Source organism: Xenopus tropicalis, chromosome 6 (genome assembly GCF_000004195.4).
Source record: "Xenopus tropicalis strain Nigerian chromosome 6, UCB_Xtro_10.0, whole genome shotgun sequence".
Classification (NCBI taxonomy): Eukaryota; Metazoa; Chordata; class Amphibia; order Anura; family Pipidae; genus Xenopus; species Xenopus tropicalis.
This window is the reverse complement of record NC_030682.2, coordinates 37658335-37676204: the sequence shown is the minus strand read 5'-3', so window position 1 is coordinate 37676204 and position 17870 is coordinate 37658335. Positions and strand designations below refer to the sequence as shown.

General features: G+C 37.1%; 1 protein-coding gene across 2 annotated transcripts in view; it reads right to left on the bottom strand.

Annotated features, from left to right (window-relative positions):
* Positions 1-17870, bottom strand: part of ahr (aryl hydrocarbon receptor) — an 86128-nt gene that overhangs the window by 16209 nt on the left and 52049 nt on the right. For both annotated transcript variants that reach the window (XM_002933302.5, XM_031903525.1), the window contains exons 3-5: positions 15345-15433; positions 8815-8904; positions 2981-3104 (exon numbers count right to left, since the gene is read on the bottom strand). In XM_002933302.5, the coding sequence (XP_002933348.2) occupies positions 2981-3104; positions 8815-8904; positions 15345-15433 (303 nt within the window). The remainder of the gene's footprint in view (positions 1-2980; positions 3105-8814; positions 8905-15344; positions 15434-17870) is intronic.

Here is a 17870-nt window from a genome sequence, read left to right as displayed (position 1 = left end):
AGTTATTTGGATCTTCACACCTTAAGTCTACTAAGACATCAATAAAACATTAATTTAACCCAATAGGATTATTTTACATCCAGTAACGATTAATTACATCTTAGTTGGGATCAAATACAAAGCAGTTTTTTATTGTTTCAGAGAAAAAGGAAATCAATTTTAAAAATCTGAATTATTTGATTAAAATGGGGTCTATGGAAGACAGGCTTTCCGTAATTCGGAGCTTTCTGGATATCGGGTTTCCGGATAAGGGATCCCATACCTGTACTGCTAAAATATAACTATTAGGGCACCAACATGTAGAGGGGTTTGCCCATGCTTGAAGTACAAGAAGTAGATTTTTCTAAAACTCTTACTTTTGGAGTATAAGTATACTTACATGGTAAAGTATTCAAAATATTTTACTTTTTTCTTTATGGTTACGCAGTGCTACTCAATAAAATTAAAGGAAAAAAAAAAAACATGTTTTCCCGTGACAGTATCCTTTTGTTAATAAATTTATTTCTATGGACTTTTTTTCACTCATAGTTGCTAAAAACTGCGGTACACTTTTCCATCCTGGCATGCAAGCCTTGCAAACTTGCCTTTCATAACAGCTGTTTGCAAGGCCAGTCACTAAGCTGTGAGTTATGCAGGAGACCAACATTTCAGCTGGCCTGTGAAAATTGATCCAATGTGGATTAAACAGTATGTGTCTGTGCTACTCATTTTAACGAAACACAATCTAGCAAGTATATTGCTAAAAAAACCCATACATTTTACCAGGAATACCTAAACGGCACCACAAACTTTATACTGGAAGCTCTTGCAAGGGCCCACTAATCCTAACATTTCATTCTGCAACCCTTGTTTTTTCATTTTAAAGACCCCTGTTATAAAATAATTGTAAATCATAGCATAATTTCCTGGCCTATATAAATATATGACGCTAAAGCTGTGCATCATTTTTAAACATTAAGAAGTTAACTACGCAGCAAGAAACAATTTATAAGGATATAAACCAATTTATAAAGGATTATTACATATATATTGAAAATATAGGAAATTGCAATGATGTCTACAATAAGATATTTTAATTTGATTAACGAATAAACAGCAATGAAAGCACTGTATAAATATACAAATTCTAATTCATCTACCCAGAAAATTAATGTTGTGTGTGTACCATTGCATTTAAAAGGTGTTTTTGTATGTGGTTAGCAAAAATTATGGCACTAGACCAGCCATGAAAAAGGGGTTGATTTCCCATAACATCCACAGTAAATTAATTTAAATAAATTGTGCTTGGAGATAAATTCAAAATGTATCAACCTAGAGAGAGGAATCATCTTTCTTATGAATTTTTCTACTGGTATGGGATGTATTATCTGGAATATCTTAAGTCTAGTAAAAACATTAAAACATGAATCCAATATGGATTGTTTTGCCACCAATAAGGGTTTCATCAAGTAACATGTAACCCATATATATATATATATATATATATATATATATATATATATATATATATATATATATATATATATATATATATATATATATATATATATAAAAAAAGGGCGAAACCGGTCTGTAGTTGGGAATCTGATCAGCTATTATCCTGGCTTCTGCTTTAAACCCAGTGGGTGAGCTTTAGCCTATAGGATAAAGCCATGTAAATGGGACAAAGCCCATGTAAATGGACTTTTCTAGGAGCCTTAAGGAATTTCTTCACAGAATCCTGTTATGACATATATATACATATACACACACATTATCATGTAAAGTTTTAATTTTACAGAGAAAAGGGAAATAAAGAAAAACATATTATTAGTTCAGAGCTTTCTGGAAAATGGATTCCCAGATAAGGGATCCTATACTAACAGTTCTCATGGCACATTTGGCATTTTAACCACAACAGTGTTCTCAGGGAGAAACAAGGGAATGTTTTACTACCTATCATTGCCCCCCCCCCCCCTTTTTTTAAAAGAAAAAGAAAAAATCTGGCTATGGTAGATACAGATATAAAAAGGGTGAGTGCTTGGAAATTATATTTATTGAGCAGGTAATGCAGTATTTGCAATAAGAAAAGTGTTTCCAATTGATTTTAGTGGAAGCGAGGTTCTGATTTCCCCAGTACTCCCTAAAGGTGCCGATACACTATAAGATCCGCTCGCTTGGATCTTCACCGATATCCCCACCTACGGGTGGGCGATATCGGGTAGCAAGAAACTTAAAAAAAAATAATCCAATCGTTTGGCCCTGGGGAAAGACACACTGGGCGATTAGTCGGCACGACTGTTACCCGGACGCTGCGACTAATCGCAGAGACTTTTCGTCTGTAGAGTATACTTGCGTCACTGCGTCAAATGGCGCACAGATTAGCCGCTGCAACTTATCGCCCCGTGTGTCTTCACCCTAAAGGCCTTTCTTCAGAAACTACTTCATAATGGCACTTCTTGTGGGCTTAAAATGATATTGTTGTTAAATGTAAATAAGTAAATGTACTAACAGTTTTATATTTGTATTACCTGAGCAAAGCAGTGCAAAGACCAAATAATGAAAAAACATCCAGATTCATTAAAGAGTTACTGACACCAGAAATGAAACCTTTTTTACATCAATCATAACATTGTCTTTGCATGAGCTTTATAATTTTGCCATAAAAGTATTTGCTGATGCTTTTACATTCCTTATCTGATCCCCCATGTTCTTCTGTGAGGGGGCTGCCATATTTGTGCAGCAGGAGGCCGTTAGCATTAGAAGCTATAACTGACAGGCTGAGAAGGGACAGTCAGGTTGGCAAAACAGTCAGGTTTAGGAACTTCAAGTAACAATTACATACAAAACCAGCCCTAACAGTGAAAAAAGATCAACATGACCTATAGGTAACTTTTTATGTAGATTCATAATTTGAAAAGTCATTTTTTCATGTCAGTATCACTTTAAGGGCTTCACAACATAAGCAAAACTAAATTGTAATCAAAACATGGGTACTTGCCTGGGGATCTCTGTACTGAGTTTGAGGGATGAGATGGGTCAAAAGCCCAGTGAAGCTGGCGCTGGAACTCAACTCGATCCTCGGTATGTATTAACTCATACACACTTTGGTGAATTACATCAGACTAATATTGCAGAAAAAAGACAAAATATATTAGTATTAAATATTGATAATTGAATCATAAAATTAAATGGCATTTGTCAAGCATAATGTATTATTATTCTCTTTAAAATCCAAACAGTCAAATCCCGATTTTAACATTGTTGGTGTAAAAAAGCCTATAATGGTCCATGACCCCGGGTACCTACTTCATTGATTAAAATGAAGCATTTTTAGGCGCACTATATGCAACATTAGCCTACATCTTTCTGTATTGCTCTTTTTTTTACTAACACATCAACTAGCCTTTCAGTTATATGGATAGCGATGGTATTGAATACATAATATATATAAAAATATGGGAATGAGGTAGATATGGTTCTGTAAAGCTTCAAAGCAGTAACTGATCTATGTGCAGTTAATTGAATGGCCAGCTCATATGTGCTATTTATGTAGCATGACCACAAAATGCACCATACAACAGAAAGGTGACATCCCCATGAAACAGGCCAAACTGCACTTTGGTTACTGAGGTGGCAGATCAATTTTTTGAATATGGAGTAATGTGACTGACTGCACACCTATGACCATGTCACATTAACATATCAAAAAGGACCACTGCAAAGTTTTAAAGACCAAGGAAATAGTAATTTCATGGAAAGATTTGATAGAAAGTGTTTTGATCTCTACAGAAACCTTTACTAATTTGATTTTCAGATATATTAACTTAATACAGCAGTAACAATGTAGGCCTCCCAATTACTGGTATTCTCTTTCTGTCTATTGGACAAATGTACAGAGTAAACAAATCTCTACTTAATGGCCCCATGTAAGTACCCTGAACTTGTTTCTCTGCAACAAGATGCGCCCAGGTTCAGCACAGCCTGCAAGCCAGCACCGGTCCACGGCCCGGTGGCTGGGGACCCCTGAACTAACACAAACCCAGACATTGCATTTGAAACATATAAACTGGCTAAATTTTGTAGGATAAAGAATAACATCACTGCTGCCAATGAAGCTGATCTCTGTAAATATACCTGTCCAAAAAAGGCTCATTTTTACAGATACACTTACTAAAAGAAGAGAATGCAGGACAGACATTTGCATCTCTGTCCAAAATGCAGAGCAAGATGAATTCTTTAATTCTTAAAGTCGGAAAAAACAAACGTAGCAGGGATTAGTTTAGGTGAAAAAAAATATATTTTTTTATTATATATAACTATTTATACAGCGGCAACATTTTTGGCAGCACTTTACAAAGAATATTTCAGTTTGTCGCACCTGTCCTTATCACACAAACACTAGGATCAATCTTATCAGGAGCCAAATAACCTGCCTGTATGTGTATAAGGAAATCAGAGTATATGGAGAAAACTCATGCATGCATGAGAGAACATATTTACTCCTTGCAGATGGTGCCTTGGCTGGAATGGAACCATGGATGCCAATTCATTAGTGAAACTAGCTCCCTGAATATGGGGTATAAAACAAAAACAAAAAGGTACTGCAAAGAAAGGTGCGTTGAACTGATTGTGCTTTTCATCAGTCATCGCAGATGAGCAAGATGTACCTGTACGGCAAACACAACAGCTGCATATGTTCCTATCATCTCCACTAATCTGAATATTCTTTGGAAAGCAGTCAGTGCAATAGGTCCCATTTGAAACTAATAGCACAAGCTTCATTTCAGGCATTTCCTTTTCACATGCAGGCGCAGAACATCAAGTTGAATTTATTAAGATGTTTTTCATTAACCAAACTTTTTTTTAGATCACGAGAGACTGTGCTTGGACAACCATTTCAACTATTTTTGTTATCATGTAGAAAATAAAATAGTTTGCAAGACTACCTGCAGTTTTTCTTAATTTTTTTTCCGGCTTTTGACATTGTAGAAAAGAATAGATGGGAAAAAATGTTTTACTTGGCATCTAAAAGCACAATTTGTGCCAGCTGATACTAAGGAAATACCAAAGCAATCAAAGTCAAAGGACTTAATTAGATATTAACACGCAACTTTTTATAGTTTGGACAAAATGCCTGAAAAATGATATGGAACATTAACCCTTTTAGTGATGTGGATTATCCGTTGTACTAATTTCCTTACTAAACAGTCATTCTGCACTGCTCTTCGCAGTCACTATTGGAGGAATACTGGAGCTCAGTAGAGGCTACACTGAATATGATGTTGTACACATGTCACATGAAAACATATACAATAACTAAATCTTATAATTCTTTATATAGCCCAGAAATAATCCTCAGTGTGATATCGGAAAACTCTTGAAGGTGACATAAATCTTTCCAACAACTTATTGTAAGAAGGGATGGTGGTGGGTGGGGAGTGAGGGGGGCATATAGTAAGTATAGCTAAGGAGATTCCTCCGTTAGAAAGGAAACAGCCTAATAGTAAACTTAGATTTAACTCTAGGGAAAAGTAGTAATCTCCACTGCATGCTGGCTAATGCATGGAGCTTGTCAGGCACAATAGGAGAGCTGGAGTATATTGCATGTACTAAAAATGAAGATCTAACTGGTATCACTGAAACCTGGTGGGATGAAACATGCGACTGGGCTATGAATTTAAATGGTTACACCCTTTTTAGGATGGAAGGAGTGATTAAAAAGGGTGCAAGGGTTTGTCTTAATGTGCTAAAGAAATTGCCAGAGACAGCAACGGAGAGGGTGTGGAATCCCTTTGGGTAGAGGGCTAAAAGGTTACAAAGAAAATTATATCATTGGTGTATGCTATAAACCACCCTGTATAAGTGAGGAGGATGAGGCCCAGCTGCTTTTGCAAATGGAGAAGGCCCCACAACTAGGACAAGTTATTATTAGTGACTAACTATAATAATAATATTTGTAATTAGATAAAGAACTGGCTGAAGGATAGATTACAAAGATTGGTGGAAAATAGAACATATTCTAATTGGACCAGTGTTAGTGGAGTACTGCAGGGGTCAGTCCTTGGTCCTTTGCTCTTTTTAACTTGTTTATTAATGACCTGGAGATGGGAATAGAAAGTAATGTTTCTCTTTTTGCTGATGACACTGTATTATGCAAAGCTATAAGTTCCATGCAGGATGTGGACACTTTGCGTTAGACAAAATTGCAAAATGGAAAATGAGGTTCGATGTTGAAAAGCGCAAAGTTATGCACTTTGGTAGGAATAATATAAATGCAAGTTGGGGCTATCCTTAATTGAGAAGGATCTGTTTTTTTTTTTTAAATAACAATTTGTCTAATTCCAGGCAGTGTCCTTCTGTGGCTACTAAAGCAAATAAAGTGCTGTCTTGTATAAAAAAAGGGCATTGACTCAAGGGATTAATAATTTTGCCCCTTTATAGGTCTCTGGTAAGGCCTCACCTTGAGTATGCAGTACAGTTTTGGGCTCCAGTCCTTAAGAAGGATATTAATGAGCTGGCGACAGTGCAGAGACGTGCAACTAAACTGGTAAAGGGGATGGAGATAAACTATGAGGTTAGACTGTCACGGTTGGCTTTGTGTTTTCTCTGGAAAAAGGCGCTTGTGAGGGGACATGATTACTCTGTACATTAGAGAGGATTATAGGCATATGGGATGTTCTTTTTCCCATAAAGAAACTATCATTGTCATACAAGCTGATGCTACAGGACTGGTTATTTAATTCTTAGGCTAATTTCACTGGTTTCTAAGCGGTCATGTAAGGTGAATTTGAATGAATCACTAACTAGCCTTATAGTGTAACATTTATATTCTATATATGCAGTATATTGTAGGCCAGTCCCTAAACTTAGTAACGAACAGCAGCAAAAATATGTGCAATGTGCAGTGAATCTGCAGAAGATCTTCACTGTGGTTGCCTTGGGCTGGTACAGAAAACCAAAACAACTTTTCTGCCCTACTTCTTTAGATAAGCTTTAGTTCTCCTTTAATTTGCTCCTGTCACATTGAGTAACAGAACTAAGGAGAGAAGCATAAATAATTAAATGTTCTGCAGAACTGTCAGCCACCCACACAAAAGAGTCGGAAGCGATTGTGTTACACTCTTCATTCAGGATATTAGCAGTGCAGGTGCACAAACTGCTAAAATCATGAAAAAACCAATACATGCAAATTGTAAAGGTCTCAGAAGAGAACTCTGAGCAACTTACACTGTTATTTGTGTGTGTACTCTATTGCTTAAAACTGGTAACAGCCCCAGTTCTGAGCTTTGTCCCTGCACACTAAACTACAAAGTGACTAGAAATTGCTTTGTTTTTACAACAACAAAGTGCCACAGATTAATTTTGCTATATACAGATCAGAGCAGCTCAACATTGTCTGCAAAAAGCGGCATGATATCAGTAGTGATGAGCAAATCTGTCCCGTTTTGCTTCACCGAAAATCTCGCAAAACTTTGAAAAGATTTGTGAAACACGGAAAATTCCGCTCATTGTAAAAATTACACGGACAACCAATTTTTTTGATACGCATCATTTTTTTTTTGTCGCACGCAACTTATTTTTTGTTGCTCGGTGAATTTTTGCACCTGTTTCGCAATACAATCTGCCAATGGTGAAGTGCGGAAATCCGCCGTAAGTGCATGCCCGGTAAAAAAATTTCACTCATCACTAGATATCACACGTTTAAGTATTTGTAGGTGACCGTTCAAATCTAATTGCTGATTGGTTGCTATGGGCAACATCACCAGAGATGTTTGTCTCCAATGTTAATAAACACACCCCATAATGTACTAGGTCCTGATGCAAGCAGGAAGGCCATGATGAAAGAACAGTAAAGTAGACCCTGGTAGCACCAGTAAAGACTGAGCACCCTGATACAGAGCAAAGTGGCGAAGTCATTCACTCAGTTTATCATTATGTTGGGTTGAAAAACCCAACAAACCGTTCTTTGACAGCTAATTATTTCGCTTTTTCTTCTTCTTCTTCTTCGCGCCCCCCCATTTTCTAAACGCTACTCCTCCTACATTTTTAGGGGTACAACACCCAAACTCTCCACATTTCACCCACTGAATTTTACTGGTTTGATGCCAGGGTTCACAAACATTGCAGTCAGCCACTGGGTGACTACGTACTGATGGTTAGAAATAGTGGGCGGGCCGCCAAAAGCCAATCACATTTCTTACAATTTCCCCACTGAAAATTATGTAACTGCTGCCATTCTCACGTTTAATGTCAGGGTCCCCAAACTTTGCACAGTTTGTCACTGGGTGACTATGTTCCAAGTTTAGAAAAGTGGGCAGGGCCAACAACAGCCAATCAGATTTCACCTATAGACTTCATACATTAAAATTTAAAATGCTGCCATTCTTTTAATATTAATACTAAGGTCCCCAAACTTTGCAGAGCTAGTCACCAAGTAACTGCAGTTCACAAATAGGAAAAGTGGGTTGGGCCACTAACAGCCAACCAGATTTCATCCATTGAATTTAATTGGCTTAAATATAAAATGCTGTCTCACACTATTTATGCCAGGGTGCTCAAACTTTGTAGTTTGTCACTGGGTGACTTCGGCTCAAGGTGAGAGAAAGTGGGTACACCCACCAACCACAATTCACCTATTCACTTTTATTGGCTTAAATTAGAAATGCTGTCATTCTTTAACTATTAACCCTAGGGTCCTTAAACTTTGCAGTTAATTTCAAACCTCCCTTTGAAATTGAAATGCAAAAAACCATATAAGTATGTCAAATTAATACAAAAATAAACAATGCTGTAGGAAAATAAAAAAAATGTTTTAAAAACATTTGTACTTACTTGCTGAAAACCCAGATAGTCCTGAATAGTGGAAGACGAAAAAAAGACCAAGCCATCAGAGGCAACCACCAGGACAAATCCATTAAGAGCCTGCATGAGAAAATAAGGACTATAAATAATTATATATTATAAGCAAATGTAGCATTAATTTAATCTAGATTTTTTTTTTTTACCAGCCACAGTAAATAAAAATACAATAATACAGGTTTTGAACATGACATACAACAGTTACATACATTACATATTTGGGTTGTCAATATTTTACAATTGTCACCATCTGCCCCTTTCAAGGTGGATTTATAGGTGAAAGATTTGACCCTGCCAAACAATCAGATCTTCTTTGCAAGTATGCCAAGCTTAGCTTGTGAGGAATTGTATATATGAATTATATTTTTGTGATAGTTCTTATTTAGGTTGTGCAAATTTCAAAAAGTTAGTACCATTTAACAGATACCAGTTATCAGAAGGTGACCTCTTTCCTACTAAGAACAGCTTCTGAGTGGCAGCTTCCCATTTTATATTAAAATGGAAACATTAAAAGCCAAGACAGGCTGGTCAAGGTGAGACTGTTTACAATGTAACTAATATGATCACAATGTAATAACACCAAAGGTGTCCATCACAAAATTCTAAAAAAAAAAAACCTCTCTCTAAGGCAGTGGTTCTCAACCTTCCTAATGCCGCGACCCTTTTATCCAGTTCCTCATGTTGTGGTGACCCCCCAACCATAAAATGATTCCTAAGACCAAATAGGTGTTTTCCGATGGTCTTAGGCGACCCCTGTGAAAGGGTCGTTCGACCCCCAAAGGGGTCCCGACCCACAGGTTGAGAACCGCTGCTCCAAGGTTAGTGGCACGTAGGCCTGATTGCCAGCTTTTCTCTGCATGTGGTTTCGACACAGGTAAAGAAAAGCCGCTGTATATGGCATGGAGTCAGCATGTGTCGCACGGAGAATTCAATAGGAATTGTCTCTAACAACTTTATTTTCCAAAACATTTGAGATTTTCAGCCTCATTGAAAATAAATGGTAAACAGTGTAATTCTTGATTGTGAGTTTTCTTTCAGAAAAAATTAGGCTGAAAACATTCTCTTGGCTCTTCATTAATTAGGGTCTATGGAAAAAAACAGTTAATGGGGGAAAAAAAGGAACATGTGCTTTGTAACGTTTTGTGAAAGGGGTGGTTCACCTTTCAGTTAACCTTTAGTATGTTATAGAATGGCCAATTCTAATCAACTTTTCAACTGGTCTTCATTATTTATTTTTTTTATTTGCTTTCTTCATCCGACATCTTCCAACTTTCAAACCGGGGTCATTGACCCCAGCAGCCAAAACACTATTGCTCCATGAGGTCACAATTTTACAGTTATTGTTACTTTTTATTACTTATTTTTCTATTCAGGTCCTCTCCTATTTATATACTAGACTCTCATTCAAATAACTACCTGGTTGCTAAGGTAAGTTGAACCCTAGCCACCAGATAAATGCTAAAATTCCAAACTGAGTTGCTGAACAAAAAGTGAAATAATTAAAAAACGATTATTAAAAATTAAGACCAAATGCAAATTAGGTGACCTTTAATGCACTGACAATATTCCCCAGGTAAAATACCAAATAAACAGAGTCTGTTGTTATATTGGAAATAATACACCTCGAATATACCTTTTGTTACATAAAAATAAAATTAAAAGTAATTTTGGAGTTCACATACCATATAACAAACACATATTACCATGATGAATTCAGATAAAGCAGCTCCTTTTCTACAGTCTATGAAAATTCTTTTTGTCTGAACTTGGGATCTACATGGCCTTTGACTTGTTGGCAACAAAAAAAAAAAAAAAGCAGTATAACTTGGCAACACCACCTAGTATATTAGTACCGCCTCTGTAGTACTGCCACCCTTTTTCTTTAGAACTGCAAATCTTCTTGCAATGCTAAAATGTGTGTAGTTGAACCAATTCTCAAGGAGAAATGCCTATAATTCTGATGCTCTCTTTGGACGCAGTTTGCTTTTTTAGCTCATATGTAAAACCCTGCTTCATCTAAATAAAACATTTTCATAAAAATATACTTTTTAGTAGTATGTGCTATTGGGTAATCCTAAATCGAAAATTGCCATTTTAAGAATTAAGGGCCGCCTCCTGAGAGCATAGAATTCACAGTGCACACAAACAAGCCAAGGCACACATACATGCTGGGCCCCATCAGCCAATTATTGGGCAGTTCTGCCTTTTGCTTCCACACTACTTGCTGTTGCAGTTAGCAGGGTAATGCGTGCATTACACACAGAAAGCATGCCTAATTACTGATCCTGAAGAGTTTATACTGATGATAGAAAACATTTTTGTCTGTCTACAGGCTGCAGGGCAGTAAAGACACTGTGTGTTAGCAGCCCCAAGGGCAGCAGTGCAGGAAAGTGTTGCTACAAACATGTTAATATGCAAATTGTGATTTATTTGCTTAAATGTAACATACACAGAAAATCAATAGTTTGGGCCTTACTCTTACTAGCCCTTTATTAGACCTCAAATGACTTGTGAGTTTGCCATCTGGGACAGTACTCCCATGAGGTATTTCAAAAGAAAAGTTGATGGACAGCATTCAGCAATAGTCAAACAGGATAGTGGGATTAACACAAAGAATAAAAATGTAAACGTGAATGTGTTTCTAAATACAAGAGAATACTACTCTTCAGAGCACAGACACCAAACAACTCTGTAAAACATACACAAGATATCTAAATTATGACAAAGGGGTGTAAGAAGAACCTAACTTATTACTACAAAAAATAGGCAACATTTCAGGCAAACACCAGCGCAGGCCCAATAAAACATTGCTTTTTCGCATTTCTGTGTTCTGCTGGATTGGATTTACTACACTGCATGCTATCCCTAGCAGTGGGAACCACACTGCAACAAGTGAAGTTTATTCTGACGCATTTTCTAATCTAACCTAATATGACACTATAGAAACTGTGAAAACAATATGGAAACTGTGAGGAAACCCTGTTCCTATACAGGAACCTGTATAACAACTTGTGAAACAAAGCATGTTAGAAATGTAGAAGTAAAATACATACCAATTTTTACAAGTTTGCTAATTTCCTTCTTTCAAAAACAAATTAAAAAAATGCAAAAATCCATGAAACAATGCCATTAAGCCATAAATTGCTGTCTTTAAACTCAGTAACCCATACCATTTGTTGAGTTGTAGCCTAAATTTTAAATAGGAAATGATAAAGAGGTGTTTCCTTGTGTGTTAAAGTATTATTTGCATGTAAGACAAAAGGAAAAGGAAAGGCTAAATCACTGGGGGTGCCAAATGTTAGGCAGCCCCCAATGATTGTAATAGCTTACCTTAAACCCCCGGCCAGCCTGAAGGGCCCCCCTCCTCCCCCAATCAGTCTGAAGGGGCCAAATCGACAGCTTAAATTTGCCTGTGTATGGCCAGCTTTAAACCCCAGGCCAGTGCTCCTGTTTGATCAGTATAGCACCAACCAGGAGTATAGTTCTTCTAGCACCACTCCATATTTGACATGAGCTTGTTCAGTTGGGCTTATCAGTTCAGATAGTTTTTATGCACATGTTGTAAATAAGTCCAAACAAATATGTCAAAAAACGGAAGTATGTTTTTCCTATGAATTTAGGATTACACTACAGACTCCCACAAGTAAACAAAGAGGAAGAGACTCCGCTCCTGTTGCTTAATAGAAGGTTGTAAAACTGTTCCATGATAATTTTATGTCACAGTCTTCTAAAGACCCAAGCAGAAATGCTATTTTAAATCTAGACATAGTTAACAACCCAGAATACATTACAAATGTGCAAGTAATAGGAGCACCTGGCTGAGAGTGGCTAAAATATTTGCCTCATTTACTGTACAAAGGAAATAATACATTAGACACTCAAGGACAGATCATTTTACCACTTCAAAGTGAAAGTCTAATCAAAAATATAATTTGCATAATAAAAGGAAATGTTGCCACCAATATGAATTCATACAGCTTAGATACCATTAAGTACAAGGTGCTGTTTGATTTTTACAGAGAAAAAAGAAATCATTTTTAAAACTTTTTAAAAAAAAAAAATTGTGTGTGCTTCAAATGGACTCTATAGGAGTTGGCTATCTTTAGCTTTCTAGATAACAGATACCTGTATGTCCCTCTCTATTATCTGCACTGCTAGTTGTCATTATTAAGGGCTCTGGCACACGGGGAGATTGCGCCTCTCAAGGAAACTTCCGCGATTTCAGTGAAATTGTGCGCCGCGTATGCCATCCCACCGGCAATTTACATTTTCACCGGTGGGATGGCATTTCGGGGAGATTTGTCGCGGGCGACTAATCTCCCCATGTGCCAGAGCCCTAAGAGAATTTAACAGAAGCCAGCTTATTAACAGATCTGTAAAAAGGCATGCAAGGCATTGTGGACACTGGAGTTCTGGCTAGAGGACAACTTACTTTTCCTGCTTTATTTATAATTTCAGAATGAGCAGTACAGACAGGGACAAACAATTACTACTTTCGATTGCACTTGTACATGTACAAATAACATTAAAAAGCTATGATAGTTTTGGCTGTCCAGGTAAATAAATGAAACAATTAACGATGGTACATATGAGGACAAATTATACAGTATCCATTTATTTAGTCTGCAGGGCAATCATTGTTAAAAGTTCCACTTTATCAAACTACTCATACTGCACAAAAAAATCCTAACAGTCAAGAAAGTTTTAATGTGATAACATTTTTCTTGACTAGACCAATTGGAAATTTCCAATAGGAAATTTGTTCTATATATTTCCTAAATCCTATCTTTTATAAAGTCATGTCTAAAAAGTGACATGTTCAAAGTACAGGTAATAGCTTGGTTAATTAAGGGCAGTGGCACACGGGAAGATTAGTTGCCAACGATAAATCTTCACTATTGCGGGTGACTAATCTCCCCAACATCCCATCCAACCAGCAAGAATGTAACTCGGCGGTGGGATGGTATACGCATCGCTTCAGTCGCCCAAAGCTGCCTCGCAAGGAAACTTTGGGTGGCTTCGGAAAACTGAAGAGACGTGTATGCCATCCCACCGGCTATTTACATTCTTGCTGGTGGGGTGAAGAAACACTGAGCAACTAGTAGCATCTACTTTTCATGGCTACTAAACTCCAGAAAATACCCTGCCATAGACAATACTGAGAATTGCCTCTGCTAAAACACACAGAGACAGTTATCAGTAAATGATCAGCATTGTCTATTTCAGTAGCCACAAGAAGTAGCTGCTACTAGTAGCTCCATGTCCATGCACCAAATATATTTTTAAAAAAGTCAAGGCCACTAATCACCCCACGTGTCTTCATCCTAATAGTTCACAAGCTACTGGGAAGTCCAGGCTTCAGGTGGTCAGGTTGTATTGGTATTGATTTTTTAAAAGTCGCTGTGACTAATTTGCCTGTGGTCTTCACCCTCAGGCTAATTCCACAAGGGTCGGATTTTTGGCCTACGAATGATTGCAGGCCGAAAATCTGTACCTACACTTCAAAAATCAGATTGATGTACAGGCACACACAACGGAAGTTGGCACAGAAATGCTTACATATGCAGTTTTTTTGCTGGATTTCCCTTAGTGTGCCTGCACCCAGGCCAACACAATAGCTCCAGGTGCAGGCACAATAATCAGGTTTTTGAAGCACAGGGGCAGATTCTTGGCCTGTGTTTATCTGCAGGACGAGAATCTGCCCCATGGGGCAGCAGCCTAAGGCTCACAACTCTCACTCAGAAAATACATTATTTATTCTCTCCCATTTTTAAAATGGCTCAATCTTGCATCTGCAGGTTATATAAGAATGCAGTTAGATTATGTTGCATGTAGGCGAAAGTGCTATAGCAATAATTATTTGCATGGGTCATAACCATTACTTTAACGCTATTTGCTCTTTGAGACTATTTGTAGGAATTTGTCTTAGTGACTTTTGTTTCAGCTGCTTTTGTCAACAAACCACTATTACCCTAGCATAAAAAGTTTTTTTGAGTGTCCTATATACCACAGCTAAGTTACCACTATCATACATGCAGTATTTAGAATTAAAATGGTGGTGCAAGTTCCGAGCAGCAATAAAAGGTCCAATGCCATTTGCTTTACTCCCCACCGTTATTTATGAAATGCAATCATGCAGCCATGCACACAGGGCAACATGTAGACCTGTGGAGGTGCAAGTACAATTATGAAGCTTGCAGTCTTACAGGTGATATGATTTAAGGACAAACAGTCAGGATGCACTTGTAGTAAAAGCAGTTACGGCTGTTTTAACCTTCTTCTATGATTGAATATTTCTGCATATTCCTGATTGACTTAAAGGAATACTGTCATGGGAAAACGTGTTTTCAAAACACACCAGTTAATGAAGCTTTACCAGCAGAAATTGAAAATCCACATTGAAATCCATTTTCAAGCGGAAATAGATTTTGTTTATATTTAATTTCTAACTTTATGATAGATACATATTAGACTGTAGATGGTCCAGAAACTTTGACACTAACCTGCAACAGGAGTTCACCTTCCAGTGTTCGTAGGTCTGTTTGCTTTTGTGTTCTGCTGTTTCCATCTGCCTTGCCCTTCTGAAGCGCCACTGGAAAAGGAAAAGCAGGGAAATTTGTAATAACCTGTCTGTAGTCTCTGTTAATAGCCTCTGATGTATAAAAACACCAATTTTCTGCTATACACCCAATGTGCCAACACTGACAGTCACAGCATCCCATCCCCCTGTTGGTGCTCATACAGGGCCTGTAGACTGTTCATTTCACATAGTATTTCTGTTTACTTTCGTTATATTCCTCCAACTGTTTTCAATTAGGATAGCAAGGTAATTTATTTTTTAAAGTACTTTTTATTTGGTTTTAATTTTTTCTGTTTTTCTAACATTCGCACTATCGGTTACCTGATACCCCGGGCTGGTACTCCCGTTCGCTAAAAACTGCACTGGCCCATGGTGTTTCTGCAGAAGACCCTTGCTGACATCATCTTCGGATTCCTCTGTCTTCTTTTTCATTCTGGTCCATCCGGCGCATGTGCAGTAGAGTAAAAGCCGAACTTAGAAATGAAAGGCTAGATTTTTTTAGCTCTAGTGCGCATGCGCAGACCGGTGCCGAAGAAGTTCTTCAGATATATCCCAGGCCAGTGCAATTTTCTGCTAATGGTAGCACCACCCCGTGCAATCATGTAAAGATATCAAAATCGCTATGGTGTGCATAATTTGTGATAAAACTGTGTGTATTTAGAGGCCCCAAAATGAAAACCATGCACAAAAAAGAAACAAGTAACCACAATCAATGCAGAATGCAATAAAATTACTAAAATATAATGAAATAAAAAGCACAGTACAGCAAGTTCAGTAATCAAAATCTCAGTTCCTAAAGTGTTACACTGCCTTTTGTTTAAACAACTGTTAAAATGTAAAAAAAATATTTTCAATTTACTTTTTTTGAAACTGTAAAAATACAATTACAACATTGAGTTCCACAGTTATAATATTTATATAAACATCTACCAAGAAAAGTTATATGCTTAAAAATTAATTTTCTTTCAAGATTAGCATAACAAATATAATTTTTCCATGCAACAAAATACTGAATCATGAATAAGCCGACAACCATGCTCAGTGAATTTTAGGGGGAAATGCTTTGTTAGAAAAGACCACACACTGTGCCTTGCATATCAGCTAGACTATGTGAAATAATTATGTACAGGAAAGAACACATCTTTTCAGAAAGCAGCAAAAAAAAAAAAAAAAAAAGTTCCAGAGGCACTCAGTTTTTATGGATAAACATGTTGTACAGAGCAAATAAAATTACCATGTAAATGTCAGTAGGTCTCCCCTTTACTTGAGAAATGGCAAGAAAACTTTTAAAAAAGTGCATACAGCTGGGATTCAAGCTAGGCCGAGAAGAAAGGTTTAGTTCTGCCCACTTATAATCCCCAATGAATGCACTCAGTATTATGTACTTCCCAGCACACTGTGTTTATAAGTGTAGTGCAGTCATTGCACTGCCAAAGCTTTGTGCCAAGTTACAAAGGTTCTAAAGGCTGTTTTTGTAATTAAATAATGTGGGTGTGATAGCTTGAGCAGGTGATTAAAAAGATTGTAGAAAATAGTATGGTTGTACTTGGAAACTCGGTAGTTTCTTGAGATAAGAGTCTTGGGATAAAAAAAACATGATGAGGTCTTTCTGATCTCTATGAACACTTATTGGCAGATTTACAAAAACTCTTCTTTTAAAAATTCGACTATACTCATTTCCACAAATGTCTGAAATTTACTAAAAAATTCAAACTGAAAAAGTTTGCTTGTGAAAAAGTTGCAGAAACTGACTATTTCGAAAAAAATCCAAAACTTCTAAAGTTTTGAGGTAAAAGGATCTTTCAGGAAAAGGAAGGAACATCTGCAATTGAATTCTACATGATCTCGGCTGTAGCTGGCAAATTGTTAGACACAGATTTTTAGCTGTTTGGATGCAAAGTAAATCTCAAAAAATATGCAACTTTTTGGGGGAAAATAAATCCGGAGGTTAGTAAATGGTCCCTTAATGCTGGTTATACAGAACAAAAACGTTCTCGGACAAATAATCCTGCAGTTGCAAGATAATGGAACTAGTGCTAGTCTGCCAGAAATCCACCTGGATAAGAAGAAAACCCCTAAAAATGGCCTGGCTCAAAAAGTATAAAACATAAAGAGTGAACTTCACGAATACAAAAAAACCCCAAAAAAACCCCAAGAGAACGTCATAATTGGAAAAGCAGCAGAAGCTTCAAAACATGATGAATACGTGTATATGCATATAAGAGACTGGCAAAAGCAGAAGTTCAGAAAGACCAATGACATTGTTACTCTTCTGAAGGTGGCTGCCATTAATGTACTAATATCTCTAATAGGTTTAAAATGCCCTGCATGCCTTGCAGAGATCTTTTAAAGTAATACTGAAACCATTTTAAATGGCACATATACCTTCTGACAACAATAACAGTGCTGGAGAGCTCTTCTGAACACTTTTGAAGCCTATGTTAAAGGA